The 15,088-nt window shown below is 44.3% G+C and overlaps 1 protein-coding gene and 1 long non-coding RNA gene across 2 annotated transcripts in view; one reads left to right on the plus strand and one right to left on the minus strand.

Moving 5' to 3' along the window:
• Window positions 1–15,088, plus strand: part of RBM19 (RNA binding motif protein 19) — a 478,795-nt gene that overhangs the window by 193,188 nt on the left and 270,519 nt on the right. The window contains exons 16-17 of the mRNA XM_069214526.1: window positions 3,224–3,335; window positions 4,389–4,546. Coding sequence (XP_069070627.1) covers window positions 3,224–3,335; window positions 4,389–4,546 — 270 coding nt within the window. The remainder of the gene's footprint in view (window positions 1–3,223; window positions 3,336–4,388; window positions 4,547–15,088) is intronic.
• LOC138266124 (uncharacterized) overlaps window positions 1–15,088 on the minus strand; it is a 132,713-nt gene that overhangs the window by 24,161 nt on the left and 93,464 nt on the right. The window lies entirely within an intron of this gene.

The raw sequence follows: 15,088 nt of genomic DNA on the forward strand, positions 1-15,088 counted from the left end.
TGTGTTGTACGGCTGCCTCATTAGGAGGTGCTCTAGTGAAAAAAGAGGAGAGCCTGCCTGCCTACCTGTGGGAAGCTAAACCACGGCAGTCTAAATAAAAACAAAAACATTTCATCAAGGTGTAACACAGCAAACCACAGCACACAAGTGAGTGACACAGCATGCTTAAACAAATCACAAGTGCATGCACTGGCAAAGCAAGGACACGACGCAATATATGGGGTAGACAACTCCAAACAAAGGGACAGGAAAAAACATTCTCTTGCCCTATTCCTGCTGGGCCACTTGCCCCTGGTCTATGGGAGGGGGAGTCCCCTTATAGTCACACTAAAAACAGGAGAGACACATAAAGGCAAGAAGTAAGCCCAACAAAACGGGAGGGGGGAAGGCTAAGGGGATCAGCGCTTGTGCTACCAACCGAGAAAGATCAGGAAAAGATGCACATTTGGTACGTGCTAGCGGTCAAATCAGTGCAAACGATCTAGGCTTTTCCTAAACAAAGCTGATTGTAAAGCCTGGGCTCTAGAGTAATGTATGAGAAGTATAATCAAGTCTATGTAGGCACACACACAAGAAGAGGCTGTAACCGATAGTCCAGAGATGCACTGGGGTCATATACACTGAGGGCGTGAAACTATGAAGGATACAGCAGAGGCATAAAAAACTAAATACAGTGGAAGCGTGGTACTATACAAAATATATGAGGAAGGCCCACACACACACAATGAGGCAAGGCAGTCGCTCATCACCAAAGTAACCACTCAAGTCTTATCTGTGCGGGTGCCCGTCTGTGCTGGTGCTGCGCAAAGTCTGACCTACCAAGTCTCAAAGTCTTAGGTCTAAGGGCCAAGGGCAATTTCTTTGCCATTGGTCCCGCAATCACACCCTATACTTCTTGTGTATATGGTTCTGAATGTGGGGAGACAGTATGGGGTCCTGGTTGTTTTTCTGAGCCAAACTCTCCCCCACTCTCCCTTTTGTGTTACGACACATATGGCATTGGGCCTCCTAGCAGAATACCTACTGGGGGTTGGCAAAGTTTTCACAGACATGCTCAGCAGAACACACTCGTACTTCAAATGGTGGAGAACCTTGGAACTAGACCTATTTGAGACACACCACAAAATGCCAAAACTTCACCTTCAAGTTTCCTCTGTAGGGGAAACCTTGAAGGCGTGAAGCTGATTAGAGCTTTAAAATCTACCCTTGGTGAGATAATCAATGTACAAACATATTCCTATGAGTTGCGCGATCAACTTCAGGCACAGGCATTGAAATAATATTTATTTATTCTCTACATATATACCTTGACAAAATCGCTACACAAAGTGAGTACCTGTTTATCTCATACACAGGTGACACCATGCTCTTCCTTGGTTCCTTAATGCTAAATACCTGTCTATAACGGAGTGATAGTTGTTTTCAAATTTCTTGAAGTTCAGCATACCAAAAAAGATCTTCTCTTTAAAGGCAGATGCTGCCTGATGGAGCTGCATCATGCACTTTAGGCAGTGGTCCCCCCACTCAGCCAGTAAAAAGAAACAAGTGATTCACGTTGATAGCATTTTGTCTTTTAACACTCAGGGAGGCAAGTTTGCTAACACATGTTTAGTACATCTACGGATACCGAAGAAGATCCTTCAATTATTGATTCTCAATGCCACATTTCTTTCATCAATGTGCTGATCCAGTACTGATGTGACTACGCTAATTCAGCCTCTCTCTCTTCAAATTCTGTTTGAGTCTCTGAAAAACAAGCTTTTTCTATTAATGAGTCAGAGATAAAATTTTGTTTGGATAAGGATATACCTCCTAATCAGCTTTCTTTTCTCCCTAAAATAGTCTCTAATTTTTGTCTAAACTGATTCTTCATTTATGTTTTCTTTGAACTTCCAGAAGAACATTCCTTACATATGCTGGATGCTAAGCACTTTGGAATGATAGAAGACGTTCTGCAAAGCTTTTTTGTCAAGTACCAGTCCAAAAACAGTATCTCCTATGTCTAGATAGAAAATACTGAATTATTCTTGCATTCATTTTTTATCCAAGTGCAAACTATCTAATTCTGTGTAGACCTAGAGATTACTTTTCTAGAGGAAAGGCAGAACATTCTTGGTGTTAGGAGATAGACCAACTCTGGAAATTTGGTGTGCTGCTACCGAGACATCACGTCACACTTTCTTCAAATTCTATAGTAGAGTGATTTCCAAAATTGACCTGTTCATTCATTTACTTTTCACCTCTACCCACATCCGTGAGCGACTACTGACTTTTATTTTTTCCTAATGGTCATCATATAATGAATATGCCATGATGTAAAAGGAAATCGTCCCTACCTGTAGGTTGATCTCCATCCTGGGTATGTTCTTTATTGGCAAACAGTCTGCCCCCTCCAAAGTTTCATATGTACCTTTTGTCTCTCATGGTAACTGAAACAGAATTGAGATGCTAGGGCTTATGTAGGGCATTGTGGATGTACCAGAAGTGGTGGCCTTTAATGAGCAGTGCCTAATTCTCGGTGTACCATTTGTTAGAATTTGTTTCTTAAATACGATTGAAAAAATGCACCTTTGTGTTTAATGTTTAAAGATGATTTACAAATGTGTTCTTCGATATGTTGTGGGTCCATTGGAAAAATATTAATTGTGAACAATATTGAAGATACTGCTGATGAAGAGCTGTAACTTTTCCTGATTAATAACTCAGTCATGTGGGTAACTACTGCATTCTGTAAACCGGGTGTGAAACTAATAGTTTAATTTATACTGTCCATGCCAGCAGTCATCAATCTACAGTTCCCATTATTTGGGAGTTCCCCATTCATTGGAAGAGAAGGTGGTGAGCTGGATCTAAGCATATGAGCAAGTTACTCAATGCAATACATTTAGTATGCTATTCAAGTTCCTCTAGTTAACAAAGGTTCATCTACTATCCTTGCTCACCCTCCAACAATGATGTATGGGGGCACAACCTAGTTACAGGATTCTGTTTAGTATATGTTTGGGCCTCATGATGTGTGAGTCTAGTTTGTTTATCAAAATGTAAGCCCCAAACGTGGCAAGATTATTATGGTGAGTAACATCTGTTTTTTTTTCAGCTTCATTCTCATATTCCTTCTAATATATGTGTGTGTCTTTTAAACCTTAAGTGGGTCAGTTTCCTTGATTACTTTGTTCTTCTGAGCATCGATCATGCAGCTTCCTCATATTTTATTCTCTTTCAGTTTCAGCATGTGCCATTGTATTTGGAATGGGCTCCTATGGGGGTCTTTTCTACAGCATCTCCCAAAAAGGCACCTCAAGTGGGAGAAGATGAAAACATGGATTTGCCAACTGGTAAGAGAGTGAAAGGGAAGATGCACATCTAAAATATTGGGAAGAATTAGGAGAAAGTGAAGTGTGAGAGATAGGAACAAAAGTGCATTGTTTTGGGTAACAGATTTCATTGAGTGGTGATGCAAAAATCTTTAATTTTGAATTGGGGGAATGGGCTTGAGAAACCTGTTCTTGGGGGTCTGTTTTTTTGCTGGATATTGGCGGAGAAATAGATATAGGTGCAGCCATGCTAATGAACTGAAGAATGTGCATTTGTGTTAATTTGGAGACTGGTGTGTCCCTGATGGAGAAGCAGCAGCCCTTTTTGTTCAAGGGTGCATTATTGGAGGGAGGGACAGAGGAGGGGTGAGGACTGGTTGAGGAATGAATAGTGATAGGCAGGTCTGTTTAATATTATATTGCTTGGGTAGGAGCTGGTGTTGAGAAGAAGTGGATGCATATATTTAACTTTTCACTCTAGTGCATTAATCTATTTTTCCAATTACATCTAACTACATTGTTTCTGACTTTTTTCAAGGTTATTCTTCAATTCAAATCACTTTCATTCCTAATGCATGTAAATAGTAGATTTAGCTTTTAGTACAAACATTGGTCTCAAAACTCCTTAAAAGTGAGGCAGTATTTCATCCCTGTTTGACATTAGAATAATGCAATTCAAATGTTTTTAACAATCAGTGGAAAACAATGATATACAAATTAATAAAATGGTATTAGCAAGACTTTTAAACTGAACTTTTCATTAATATTTAAAGTGAAATTGTGCTGAAAGCCTTGTTACATGATAATCTTTTGCTCTGCAAATTTAATTTAGGTTATTATACAGGGAGCCCTATAACCTCTTGCATTTGTTTTCTGAAAGGTCTGACTCATTGGTTTATAGGTTTTCTCCTCATCCATCAATAATTTTGTTTGTGCCCTCTTTTCTGTTAAGGGTTTCAAACGTAATTATTGTGGGTCCATTATCAGATGTGAGGCAGTAATACTCCTCAGAGCTCAGATTTAACTGAATGTCATGTGGTCAAATTCCAGAATGCTTTCTCCGTCTTTCTGCAGATTCTAATGGTATTATGGAAGTGGAAACAACTCCTGCACAGGACACTACAAAGGAAAAAGAGGATGATGATGAAGAGGAGGAGGATGAGAGTATTCCAGGCTGCACATTGTTCATCAAAAACCTGAATTTCACAACCACAGAGGAGACACTTCAAAAGGTAAGAGCTTGGGGAGCTTCCTAAGCTTTCCTTCCTAAGCAAAAATATTTTTACTACGGTCCATGTCTATTTATTTGACCAGTGGCAAAAAATAACATCTAAAAACATCTAGATGTGCACAGCCTGGGAGGTGTCAGGCTACACTAGTACCTACCTGTCATCAGTCGATCACAGTTGAAAACCAGTCAACATATTTCCTTCCTAGCAGCATCATTCTTAGCTGCAGCTTTTCCAAATGACTTCTGATGGGTACATTTAACTGCAGATTCTTCACCTTTGGAATATTCCCAGGCATCGGACTGGATCCGGAGATTTTCTTCAGCAATACCCCAACCGCTAGTCCTTGGCTCCATGTGGCTGTGCAGTGACTTCACATTGCCCTGAAAGCGATGATGCGGACCTGCATACAAGTGTCACACATACACACTTAAGTCACTTCATTTTTTTTTCCATGCCCTTTGACATTGTTCCAGAGCTCCACTCCCAACCTTGTCGGTTTTCCAACGGCTCTAAATTGCATCAAGACAGTGTGTGAGGGAAGACAAGATTCAAGCCATGTCATAACTGTACGAAGCAGATGTTGGTCACGGACCCACACAATGTGTGCTTAGTGGTTGATCTTTGGTAAGGACTCAAGTTGTGGGATAAGTTCACCCTTATACACAAAAAGGTGATAAGGGAGTGGGAGGTGAAGCTGTAGGTTGCTGAGCATAAGAAGGCACATTCAAAACAGAGTTCCCGCTCCGAATCACAGTGCCATTCTCAATTACAAGGTCAGTCCCCCAAAATGTTACATTCATCCATGAGGTCTTCTGATAAGCCAAAACTGAGAACAGAACACACCTTAAGAGCAACAATGGTAATCAATTCTCATCCCCAACCTATCATTTGAATGGTAAGAAGTTTCAAGAGCAGCACTCTAATTTTTCTCTGAGTCGGTCCTGTGATTGAGCTGTCTGGGCTGGGCTGTTGTCTACCCCGTATCAAACAGTAGCTATCAAGGTGACCATGCTGCAAATTTTCCAGGTATTACCAGCTCCCCCTGGAGCAGCATTGAGCACCACAAAATATTCAACGGCCTGCAGTTAGACTGCTGGTATCTGCTGATGCAGACTGTCCACTCTCATCCCTTTCCTGGGGCAATATTGATGCCGGTCCAGACTTCAACTGAAGCCCATTGATCACAACAGTTCCTTCTGTGTAGTGCCAATACCGACTGTTTGAGCCAGTAACTGACTCAATTCCAGTGTGGGATTCCGGCCCAGAACCAATGTCTGGATCCAGGCCTGTGTCACATTATTGTACTGAGACTTGCAAAATCTCAGTGGGCTTAATACCTTAGTAGGGACAGAGCTGGACTCACCACCATGTCTCCAACAAAAGAAAGAAGTGTCTGACTCTTTTGCTGCGGTATGCTCAGGCAGTGTGAAGAGCAGCAGAAGTGCTAGATTTGCAATTGCTTCCTCTACAAACCAAAGGGAATTTATTGACTGGAATTCTTCTATCTGAGCTATCGGTACTATTTAACAAGGCTCTTGTGTATGTACACTGTCAGGGCCATTTGGTCTGAGTCATGCTTTTGGTGCGGTATGCTCAGGCAGTGCGAAGAGCAGCAGAAGTGCTAGATTTGCAATTGCTTCCTCTACAAACCAAAGGGAATTTATTGACTGGAATTCTTCTGTCTGAGCTATTGATACTATTTAACAAGGCTCTTGTGTATGTACACTGTCAGGACAATTTGGTCTGAGTCATGCTCAACTCCTCTGGTCAGCTGACCTGTGGCCAGAAGACTCATGCCAGCCCCTGGCAAACCTGCCTTTTTGACAAAACACCCAATGCATGAAAGCCTTCTAGTTCAGGCATGGGCAAATAGTCAATCCAAATGCTTTTCTTTCAAACCTCCCTGTTAGGGAGTTGAAATGAATCTATGTTGGGTGCAAAATATTTTTCTCTGCAAGCCTAGCTTTGTAATCTATGAATGCAATTTGTCTTCTGGACAGGTACGCCCACACCTTAAGGGACATGGCTAGCAAGATCTTGCTGGCTGTATTGGTGGATGTTGGGTTGTCACTGGCCCAAAAATTAAAAACTGACAGAATAAAGCATATAATGTATCACATGCAGGCATGGGCATCGACTGCACTGGCAGTGCATTTAACTTCAGTATAGTGCTTAGAAGGCACACCTGGATGTGATCATACAGTTTTTCAGGGAAGTCTCTTATGGATATGTCCTTAAATGGATCTACATATTCACAGAAAAGGCTGAATTTGCACTTCAGTGATTCAAACATAACTGTGCCCCTCGATTGATCTTTGGGTGAATTGGCCCCAGAGAGACAGTAACACCCACAATACAGAAAATGTTGTGACTATTCCATTGTTTATTGGTAGCGTCAACCTTTATCGCTGGTGGAGCAGCAACAACTCTTTTGGGGTCAAAGGATGTGGTGCCAGCCAAAGCCCAGGGTCTGCAATCTTCCAACTCTTCCTCGTCTGATGCAGCTGTTCCCGAGAAGCTTTGATTTGGCCTCCCTGGCCACTACCAGCAGGTAGGAAGCATGATATGGAATTTTCTCCATAGCTGGGAATCCATTACGTCAGACAGATGGGTTTTACAAATTGTTCAAAGGGTCTGCATTCCATCTCTTACTCAGCTCAAACTAGAACGATTTTTGATCGGCCATGCCTATTCATCTTCTGCTAGTTAAAGGCTCTGTTGAGCGTGCGCAGACTCATAAAGGGGTGAGGGGTCCTCTTCATGCTACCTTCTCATGCTGGTGAAGGATGAATGCCTCAGGCCTATTCTGGACCTCAAGCCCTAGAATTCCTTACTGAAAAAGGACAAATTCAGAACACTCACACTGGCTTAGATCCTTTCTTCCCTCTGTCCTTCTTTGAGGCTGGATTGTGTTTTCTATGCAACTTTTCATATACCTGTCCTGCAGTTACACAACCATTTGCCTGCAAATAATGTGGGGTCAGAACTCTTCAAGTTTGCCGAGCTAACTTTTGGCGTCACTCTGACCACTCAGGTGTTCACAAAAATGATGGTGGTGATTGTGGCTCATCTTCGTAAGTTGGGCATGCATCTCTGTACCTCAGCGACTGGCTGCTCAAGGCAGGCTTGATGCAGTTAATTGCAGATCACTTCAGGACAACGGATGAGCTCTTGATCTCCTTGGGTACTCCTTTAACAAGCCAAAGTCCCATCTGATTCCTGTACAGGGGATTCCCTTCATAGGGGATATCCTGGACACCTTAGCAATTGAGGCACTTAGCAGTGGTTCTGGGGCATTCATAATATGATCCCAAAATAAAATGTTGGGCTCAATCCTTGGTCTTGAGGATTGTTCTGAGTCTTCTTGACATCCTGGACATGTGCATCCTCCTCGTCCCGTATGCCAGATGGGTCATGCTGACCTGCAGTGGAACCTTAGATTTCAATGGAGGTAGCACTAAGTTTGCATCTTTGTCCATGACTCACCATCTCATGTTGTGACAGACGAGAGCCTACCTGACAGTTGGCAGGCCATTCTCTCCTCTCTAACTGGATGTCACAGTTGTGAGGCTTTTGTCACTCCTGGGTTGGGGAGGCCATCTGGGGGAGGTGGAAATCAAAGGCCTCTGGTCTCTAGCAAAGAGCCAGCTCCACATCAAGGTTCTGACGATCCACATGGGCCTGAAAACCCTACTACTGACCAGCAAAAGAAGAATGGTACAGTTCCTCACAGCCAAAACGATTGCCATTTGGTACTGCAGCAAGCAAAGTGGTAAGGTGTCCTGGATTCTCTGCCACTAGCTTTGTGCTCCTATGGGTGGTTGCACCAGCAGCAAAATTTCTGGTAGCCAACCCAGAGCAGGGTCCTTGAATGCCAGAGCTAATGAGTTGAGCAGCAACACCTGGTGGACCAGGAGAGGTGCCTCCAGGGTGGCACAGGGAATCTTAAATCAGTGGGGCATGCCCTGGCTGGATCTTTTCTTCACCACGGACAATGTGCAGCATCAAAGCTTCTGCAAACTGGAGTTCCCCCCAAGAAAGTAATTAAGAGCAGTATGCTTTCTGTGATGCTACACAGTTATCCTCTGAGTTCATGCTACTACCTCTCCTGCCTCGAGTTTTGAGGGAAATCAGTACAGATCGGGCCCAGGTCGTCTTAATATCTTCAGACTAAGCCAAGAGAGTGTGGTACACAGAGCTCCTGAGAGTTTACCCTCCAAACTAGCAACCCCTTGAGGATGTTCTCCTGTCTCTCAAAAAGGAGAGTATCCTATGCTTGAGTCTGTACAACCTACAGCTCTATGTGTGGAGATTGAGCTAGATAGTTGAACTCTTTTGACTTGCCATCAAGTGGTAGATGTCATTCTTCCAGCCAGATGCCTTTCAACAAATACAACTGACAGGCACTGGGTAAAGTTTGTGGCCTGGTGTGAGTTTAGTCATATCAACCCTCTGCATGTCAGGCTTTGTAATGTATTGTTAATGTTGTTGGGTGAGCAAAGCATTGCAGTGGGCACAGTTTGGAATACATATTGGGGTCATTACAACCCTGGCGGTCTTTGACCAGGGCTGTTTTGTCAGAAGCACCACCAACAGGGTGGCGAATTACGACTGCGGCGGAAGCGCCGCGGTTGCACCGCTGGGACCAGCGGTTTCCCGCCACTTTTGTCCCAGCAGTTAAGCAGCGCTGCCTAGGGGATTACAAGTCCCCCCTCCCGCCAGCCTTTTCATGGCGGTTTGAACTGCCATGAAAAGGCTGGCGGAAAGGTGAGTCGCTGGGCCCCTGGGGAGTGGGATGGGCAGTGCAGGGGCCCCCTACCACGGCCCCAGGCAGCTTTTCACTGTCTGCTGAAAAGCACGACGGGTGCAACTGCACCCGTCGCACAGCTGCAACACCGCCGGATCCATTTGGAGCCGGCTCCCGTGTTGCGGCCCAGCGGGGATCTCCAAATAGGCCCCGCGGGAGGGCGGCCGCATTGGTGGCTGCCCGGCGGTTTCAACTCGGTGGGCGGCAGTTGCCTCCCGCCAAGTTTGAAATGAGGGCCATTGCCTCCTTTGGTCTTTTAAACAGAAAGAGGTGATCAGCCAAACTTAAAATCACCCTTTTGTGATGCCTTTTCTGAAAGGCTTGATTCACATATTCTCTCTAAAGCCGTTTTCATGCCTCAGTGGGATTTAAGGCCAATTCTTATGTGCATGCCATTTCACCTAATCACAGTTTGCTTGCAGCAGTTTCTGACAATTAAGTCTTTCTAGTCACCCTGACAACTAAAAGCCACTTAAGTGAACTGCAGACGCTCGCAGTGCAACCTCTTATCAGCACATTCTTCCTGGACAAATTGAGGCTTATGACTGTGGCTACATTCTGCCCAAAGGTGGTAGCACCTTTCCATGTCAGTCACGCAGCCAACATATTTTGCTCTGACACACCCCTTGAAAGAGGAGAACAGGCTCCACAGGCATGACCGTAAGAGAACTTGAGTTTCTACATCGACTATAGGTATGGTCATTGTGTAGGTGAGCAGCTCTCTGTGCTTTTTGTTGGCACCTAGCAAGGTAAGGCTGTGCAAAAAATAATTGTTTTGAGATGAATAGTCCATTTTACTAAGATATGCTACTCACTGGCCAACAAGCAGCCCCCTAACTCCTGTGGGCTCACTCCACCCAGGCAAGGGCTTGCTACAACAGCATTGTCAAGGTGGTGCAGTTTGAGACATCTCCCATACTGCAACATAAGCGTAGATGCTCTTTTTTTAACTGCTGCCTCATCATTCGGATCCGGTAGAAGGTCATTTGTCTGACTTACTTCTCAGACCTTCCACCTATGGGAGGTACTGCTGTGGTATCTATTATTATAAAGATAAGCAGTTTGTGGTTAGAAGTGTTAATCAGAAGAACAAGTTCTTATTCAGCAATGCTCTTTCTGCAGGATACTCTACAGCAAATACCTCATTGTCCTCCATCCTACCAGTTCTATGGAGTGGACTCTTGAACATCATAATAAGGTCCCAATTAGATTTTGGCAGATGTTCACTTGCAATTTGTTTGAGATGCTCCATGTGTGAGAGCAAGGGAAAAAGAAAGGTTAAAAAACTGATGTCCATGTGCAGGGGTACCCCTTATGAGCGGCTCCACTCCTTCTGGTGTCACTGTGGAGCAATACAACACCATCTATGGGTGCGTAAAGGGCATTGCCAAAGAAATCTTTGGCTCTAGTTTGGTACCTGGCAATATTGCAAAGGTGAGGATTCCTCTAGAAAGAGTGTTATCGATGGTAAGTAACGTGTTCATCAAAAGTCACACTTGTAGCTTTCACAAAATCTCATGGATTAGACCTTTAAATTCTATAATTGTAATTGTACTGGTCTTGAAGTTCATTCTCCAGAACATTTACTGTTGAAGTAATTCTCAAAAGTGGGGTCCAAATTTCAGGCTACATTTCTGCCAGAACTTTCCATCTGCTCTCTATGAGCCATTCAGCGTAACTAGAATCTAAGTACAATCAGCCATATTTGCAAATGTTTTTGAAAGGTGCTTGCCTTCAGCTATATCTGATTCAAGACGCCTGTTGTCCATTGTTAAATTGTCAGAAATGTCAATTTCTGTCTTTCTCAGGTAGTGCATGAAAAGCAAGTACAGCTTAATATTACCAAACAACAGATATCCTCAGGCAACTACCTGGCACAGGATTGTCAAATTACCTGTTTTACCTTTCCCCTTTTTTTGCACTGCTTTACAAGTTGTGTTACAACCTTCCTCTGAGATAACATTATGGGCCTCATTACACTTGCCATGAGTGATGTCCCTTTGCAGGGGATGTCTGTCTCGGCAACCACAAGTGACCAGGTGTTTCTGGACCTGGGATTGCTGCCTGAAAATACCAGGTCTGGAATCACCAGACCTGGAGTGGCCCAGCTCACCACCTTCCTACCCCTCTTTGACACCCTGGGGGTAAAAGATAACACCCCTTTCTCACAGCATTGTCCTGCCTAATGTGTACTTCCTCAACCCCCATACTCCTCACTAGTCCCTGACCCGCAGCACTTGAAGAGGATGGTAAATGTCCGTGGAAAAGGGTGTGTTATTCGTCCCAGAAGGGATAGTGACATGCAGAAAAAGGACCAGGTATTGTTGAATCTGCAGGGTATTCCCCGATTCTGGGTGGAATAACTTGTGTTGCCTCTTTTTTGGAGCGGGGATACGGGTTCGAAAAGATATCTGACATGGAGCAGTAATATTACTATTAGTGGCCAGAACCTATGGGCACCCACTTGTTGCTTTTGTTCCAAAACGATTACTGATTATTTTATAAAGAAAAAATATTTTTTACCAGATTCACCAAATGTTTGCCAGATTTAGCTGTGCAGGTGTTCGAAGCGACCTGAACACCCTGACACGTACGTGGGAGCAGAATGTAACCACTCGCCGCCCTCACCCTGTTGCAGCAGCGATGGATGAGACCATTTGGCAAATTGGTGTAAAGTGTGGGGGAGAGGGGGCACTGGGGAGTAAATCATGTAGAAGGTAGGATTCAGATTAGTATCCGTTGTTTTACCACATTTAAAATTCTCTCGCTCTCTTGTTTGCTGCTTTTTATTAATGATTACTCTTCCTAGTTGCAGCTCAGAATTGGCAGTTGCCTGCAGCGGAGACTAAGCCTTTTACTCTGTTCCAGTGTTGGTTGATGGATGTCAAAGAATTAGTAGGAACTATGAGGTTGCAAAGCCCCAGGGAAAAATCAGGCACAATGGTTATGTGAACTGTCCTGCATCCGATTCTTTCTGAAGAAGCTGTCACTAATATCACCAGTGACATTAACTACTCATCACTTCCTTCATACACACCTTCTACGCCCTTCCTTAAGGAGCACAAGAAGTCTTACTGCAAAGTTCAAAAAGTGTACACTGTGATTTTACAGCAGATTTCTCCATTAACATCTGTACTGAACTGCTCCATTCGACGTTTGCCTTTATCTAGTTCTTGCCTTGCTGTCCAAAATTCGCACCCTTGGTTTCCAACTTTTCATGATTTTTGTTTTACGTTTTTGCTGGCTTTTTGTAAACTCTTTCCATTCAGGGCTCAAATATATTCTCTCTTTCTCTTTTGTCTTGAAAGGAACCAAATTCTCATAAAGGTCTTTAATATTCAATTTACGGTTTGCTCTACTGCTGCATGAGTACTGCCAACAAAATGTTCTCAATATAAAATTATCACTTACCTCTCAGAAATCAAGGAATTTGCCTCAAATAACTAAGTGTCACCAACTGCTGTTGGTTCTTCTAGAAGCTCAAAAACTGACAAACGCTGGGTGCTGCTTACTTTTATAGTGTTGCCCACTCAACCTCCCTCTGATCTTGTGAGAGAAACCGAGATCCAAGATGGGCACCTAGTCTACAAAAGGGCAGAATTTCACCTAACCTTTTCTGAAAGGCCCATCATGCTTTAGACAGCTTTTCTCCCTACTACAGAAACTCAAGGGCGAGGCGCGCTGTATTAAAATTGTGAGCTCATTGGATTGCTGCTTGAGATGAGGAGGACAGAGAGGAGACTATGCACTCTTAAATGAGGGATAGGTTGAAGGTCCATAGTTCTGGTGGGACCTTTGTAGGCGGATTGGCAGCAGGTGAGGTGCCACATGCCTTATGACTCACACATTTACTGATTTTTACCTTTTTGCTTATCAATCATTTTACCATTAGGTTGTTGGGCTTTACTTCATTATATCATTACTTTTTTCGTTTGATAGTAAGGGAGCGCCTCTGGAGACCTGCGACTGGACACCACTCGGTGATCGTGGTTTCTCGTGCAGAAATATTTGGCTTTATCATATGGCTCATCTAACATGCCGATACGCTCTGCAGAGAAACCCTACCAGGAACGGATTCCTAAAACTTGACCCTTTGTACCCTGCACTAACTACATGTTTGATGACGGCATGTGTGACTGTAGATACACATGCTCTGCATACTCCTGCCATTTGGTGTTGGGTCTGGAATTGTGCGAGTTGTTTTCTAAAAGGAAGTCTTTTGCGTCACAAGGTTGAACGACTCCTCCTCTCAGTGATAGTGGGCATGGGCACCGACTCCATTGTTATATTGTTTTATCTCTGCCGTTGGGTTTGGATGTGTGTGCCTTTACTCTGTGTTTTGAATCGCTTACTGCTCAACCTTCGGTCTTTTCTCTGTCCCCTTCATCTGTATTGTTACCGTTTGCATTTCTTACATCAGCACTTCGATGGACAATCACACCGTTTAATTCCATTCGACCAAAGCCCCTGCGGGGGCACTCCCCTTTGGGGCCACCTTCGACATCCATACCAGTTTTCTTAACAGTGCTCCGCTGGAAATGGAGCACATGCCCTTTCGGGTTTGTGTGCGTTGCCACGTGAAGTAACCGCACACAGATCAATACTCAATGTGACCTTGTGCCTGTCCCCAGACCACCAGGTATCAGACTACAATGCGTGCAAGTCCTTCAGGTCAAAGAAAACACTTAAGGACCGAGAGCCAACAACAACTCTCCTGACATATTCGGTGAGGAGTATGCCCAGGAACAGCCATCTGTCGAAGAAGAGGGAGACATCGCTGTCGACGAAAGTTCCGGCTCCAACCTCAAGGTTGATAACGAAATGCAGGAAAATCCATTAGCTCAATTTGTGAGTACCATTCCTCCTGCCCTTGAGCTCCAATCCAAGCCAACCAATAAACCTTTTGCTTCCCTGTTTGCATAACCTGAGGTCCCCGGACCACCACTGCTCTCTGGCCATGGTCGGCACCAGAAAACTGCTTGGGGCGCCCTGCCCTCGGGCCCGGCGATTAAAGCACATATGAAGCAGAAACCTTCAGCATCGACCTTTTCGGACTGAGACCAACATTCGCAGCTGTCTTGACCTTCCATGCTGGCCCAGCACTGGACTTCGACCACTTTGGCGCAGACAGCTCCTCTAGGCCGAAATCTTTGGTGCTGAAAACCTGGGAGCTTAAAATTAAAAAAACAAGCTCTGCTCCTGATCCACCAAAGGAGCCCATTCTGCACAAGCTTCAGAAAAGACTGGACACTCGGCAGAAGGAGATCCACAAACAAATTGGGACTGGAGGTATTTTTGCAAAAGCTTCCTCGCCTCCACTACCTAACAAGAAGCTCAACATTGAGAAAGCATTGGACATGCCATTTCCTCATAAAAGGAAGACTATGGACTTGGTCTCCAACCCTGCCTTCCTTCCACATCCCTCATCATCTTCACCATTACCACATTCTCCTCCACTGCTATATCTTCCTAAAGACCTCTAAGGTATATCACCACAAAGGTTGCCACACTGAGACGCTGGTGGGTACAGGGGGCTGCACGAAGATGATCTGTGGGACACTTATGGTACAGATCCCAATACATATACAGCTCCTAATCTTTACCCTGCTCGCCCTTCCCTCCCTGACGTTGCTACCTCTTATCCAGAGGTCATCCTTAGAGCCACAGCCATTCACAATCAGGAGTTACACAAGGAGCCTTTGGAGGATAACTACTCACAGGGCCACACAGTATCT

The sequence above is a fragment of the Pleurodeles waltl genome, chromosome 11 (assembly GCF_031143425.1).
Source record: "Pleurodeles waltl isolate 20211129_DDA chromosome 11, aPleWal1.hap1.20221129, whole genome shotgun sequence".
Classification (NCBI taxonomy): Eukaryota; Metazoa; Chordata; class Amphibia; order Caudata; family Salamandridae; genus Pleurodeles; species Pleurodeles waltl.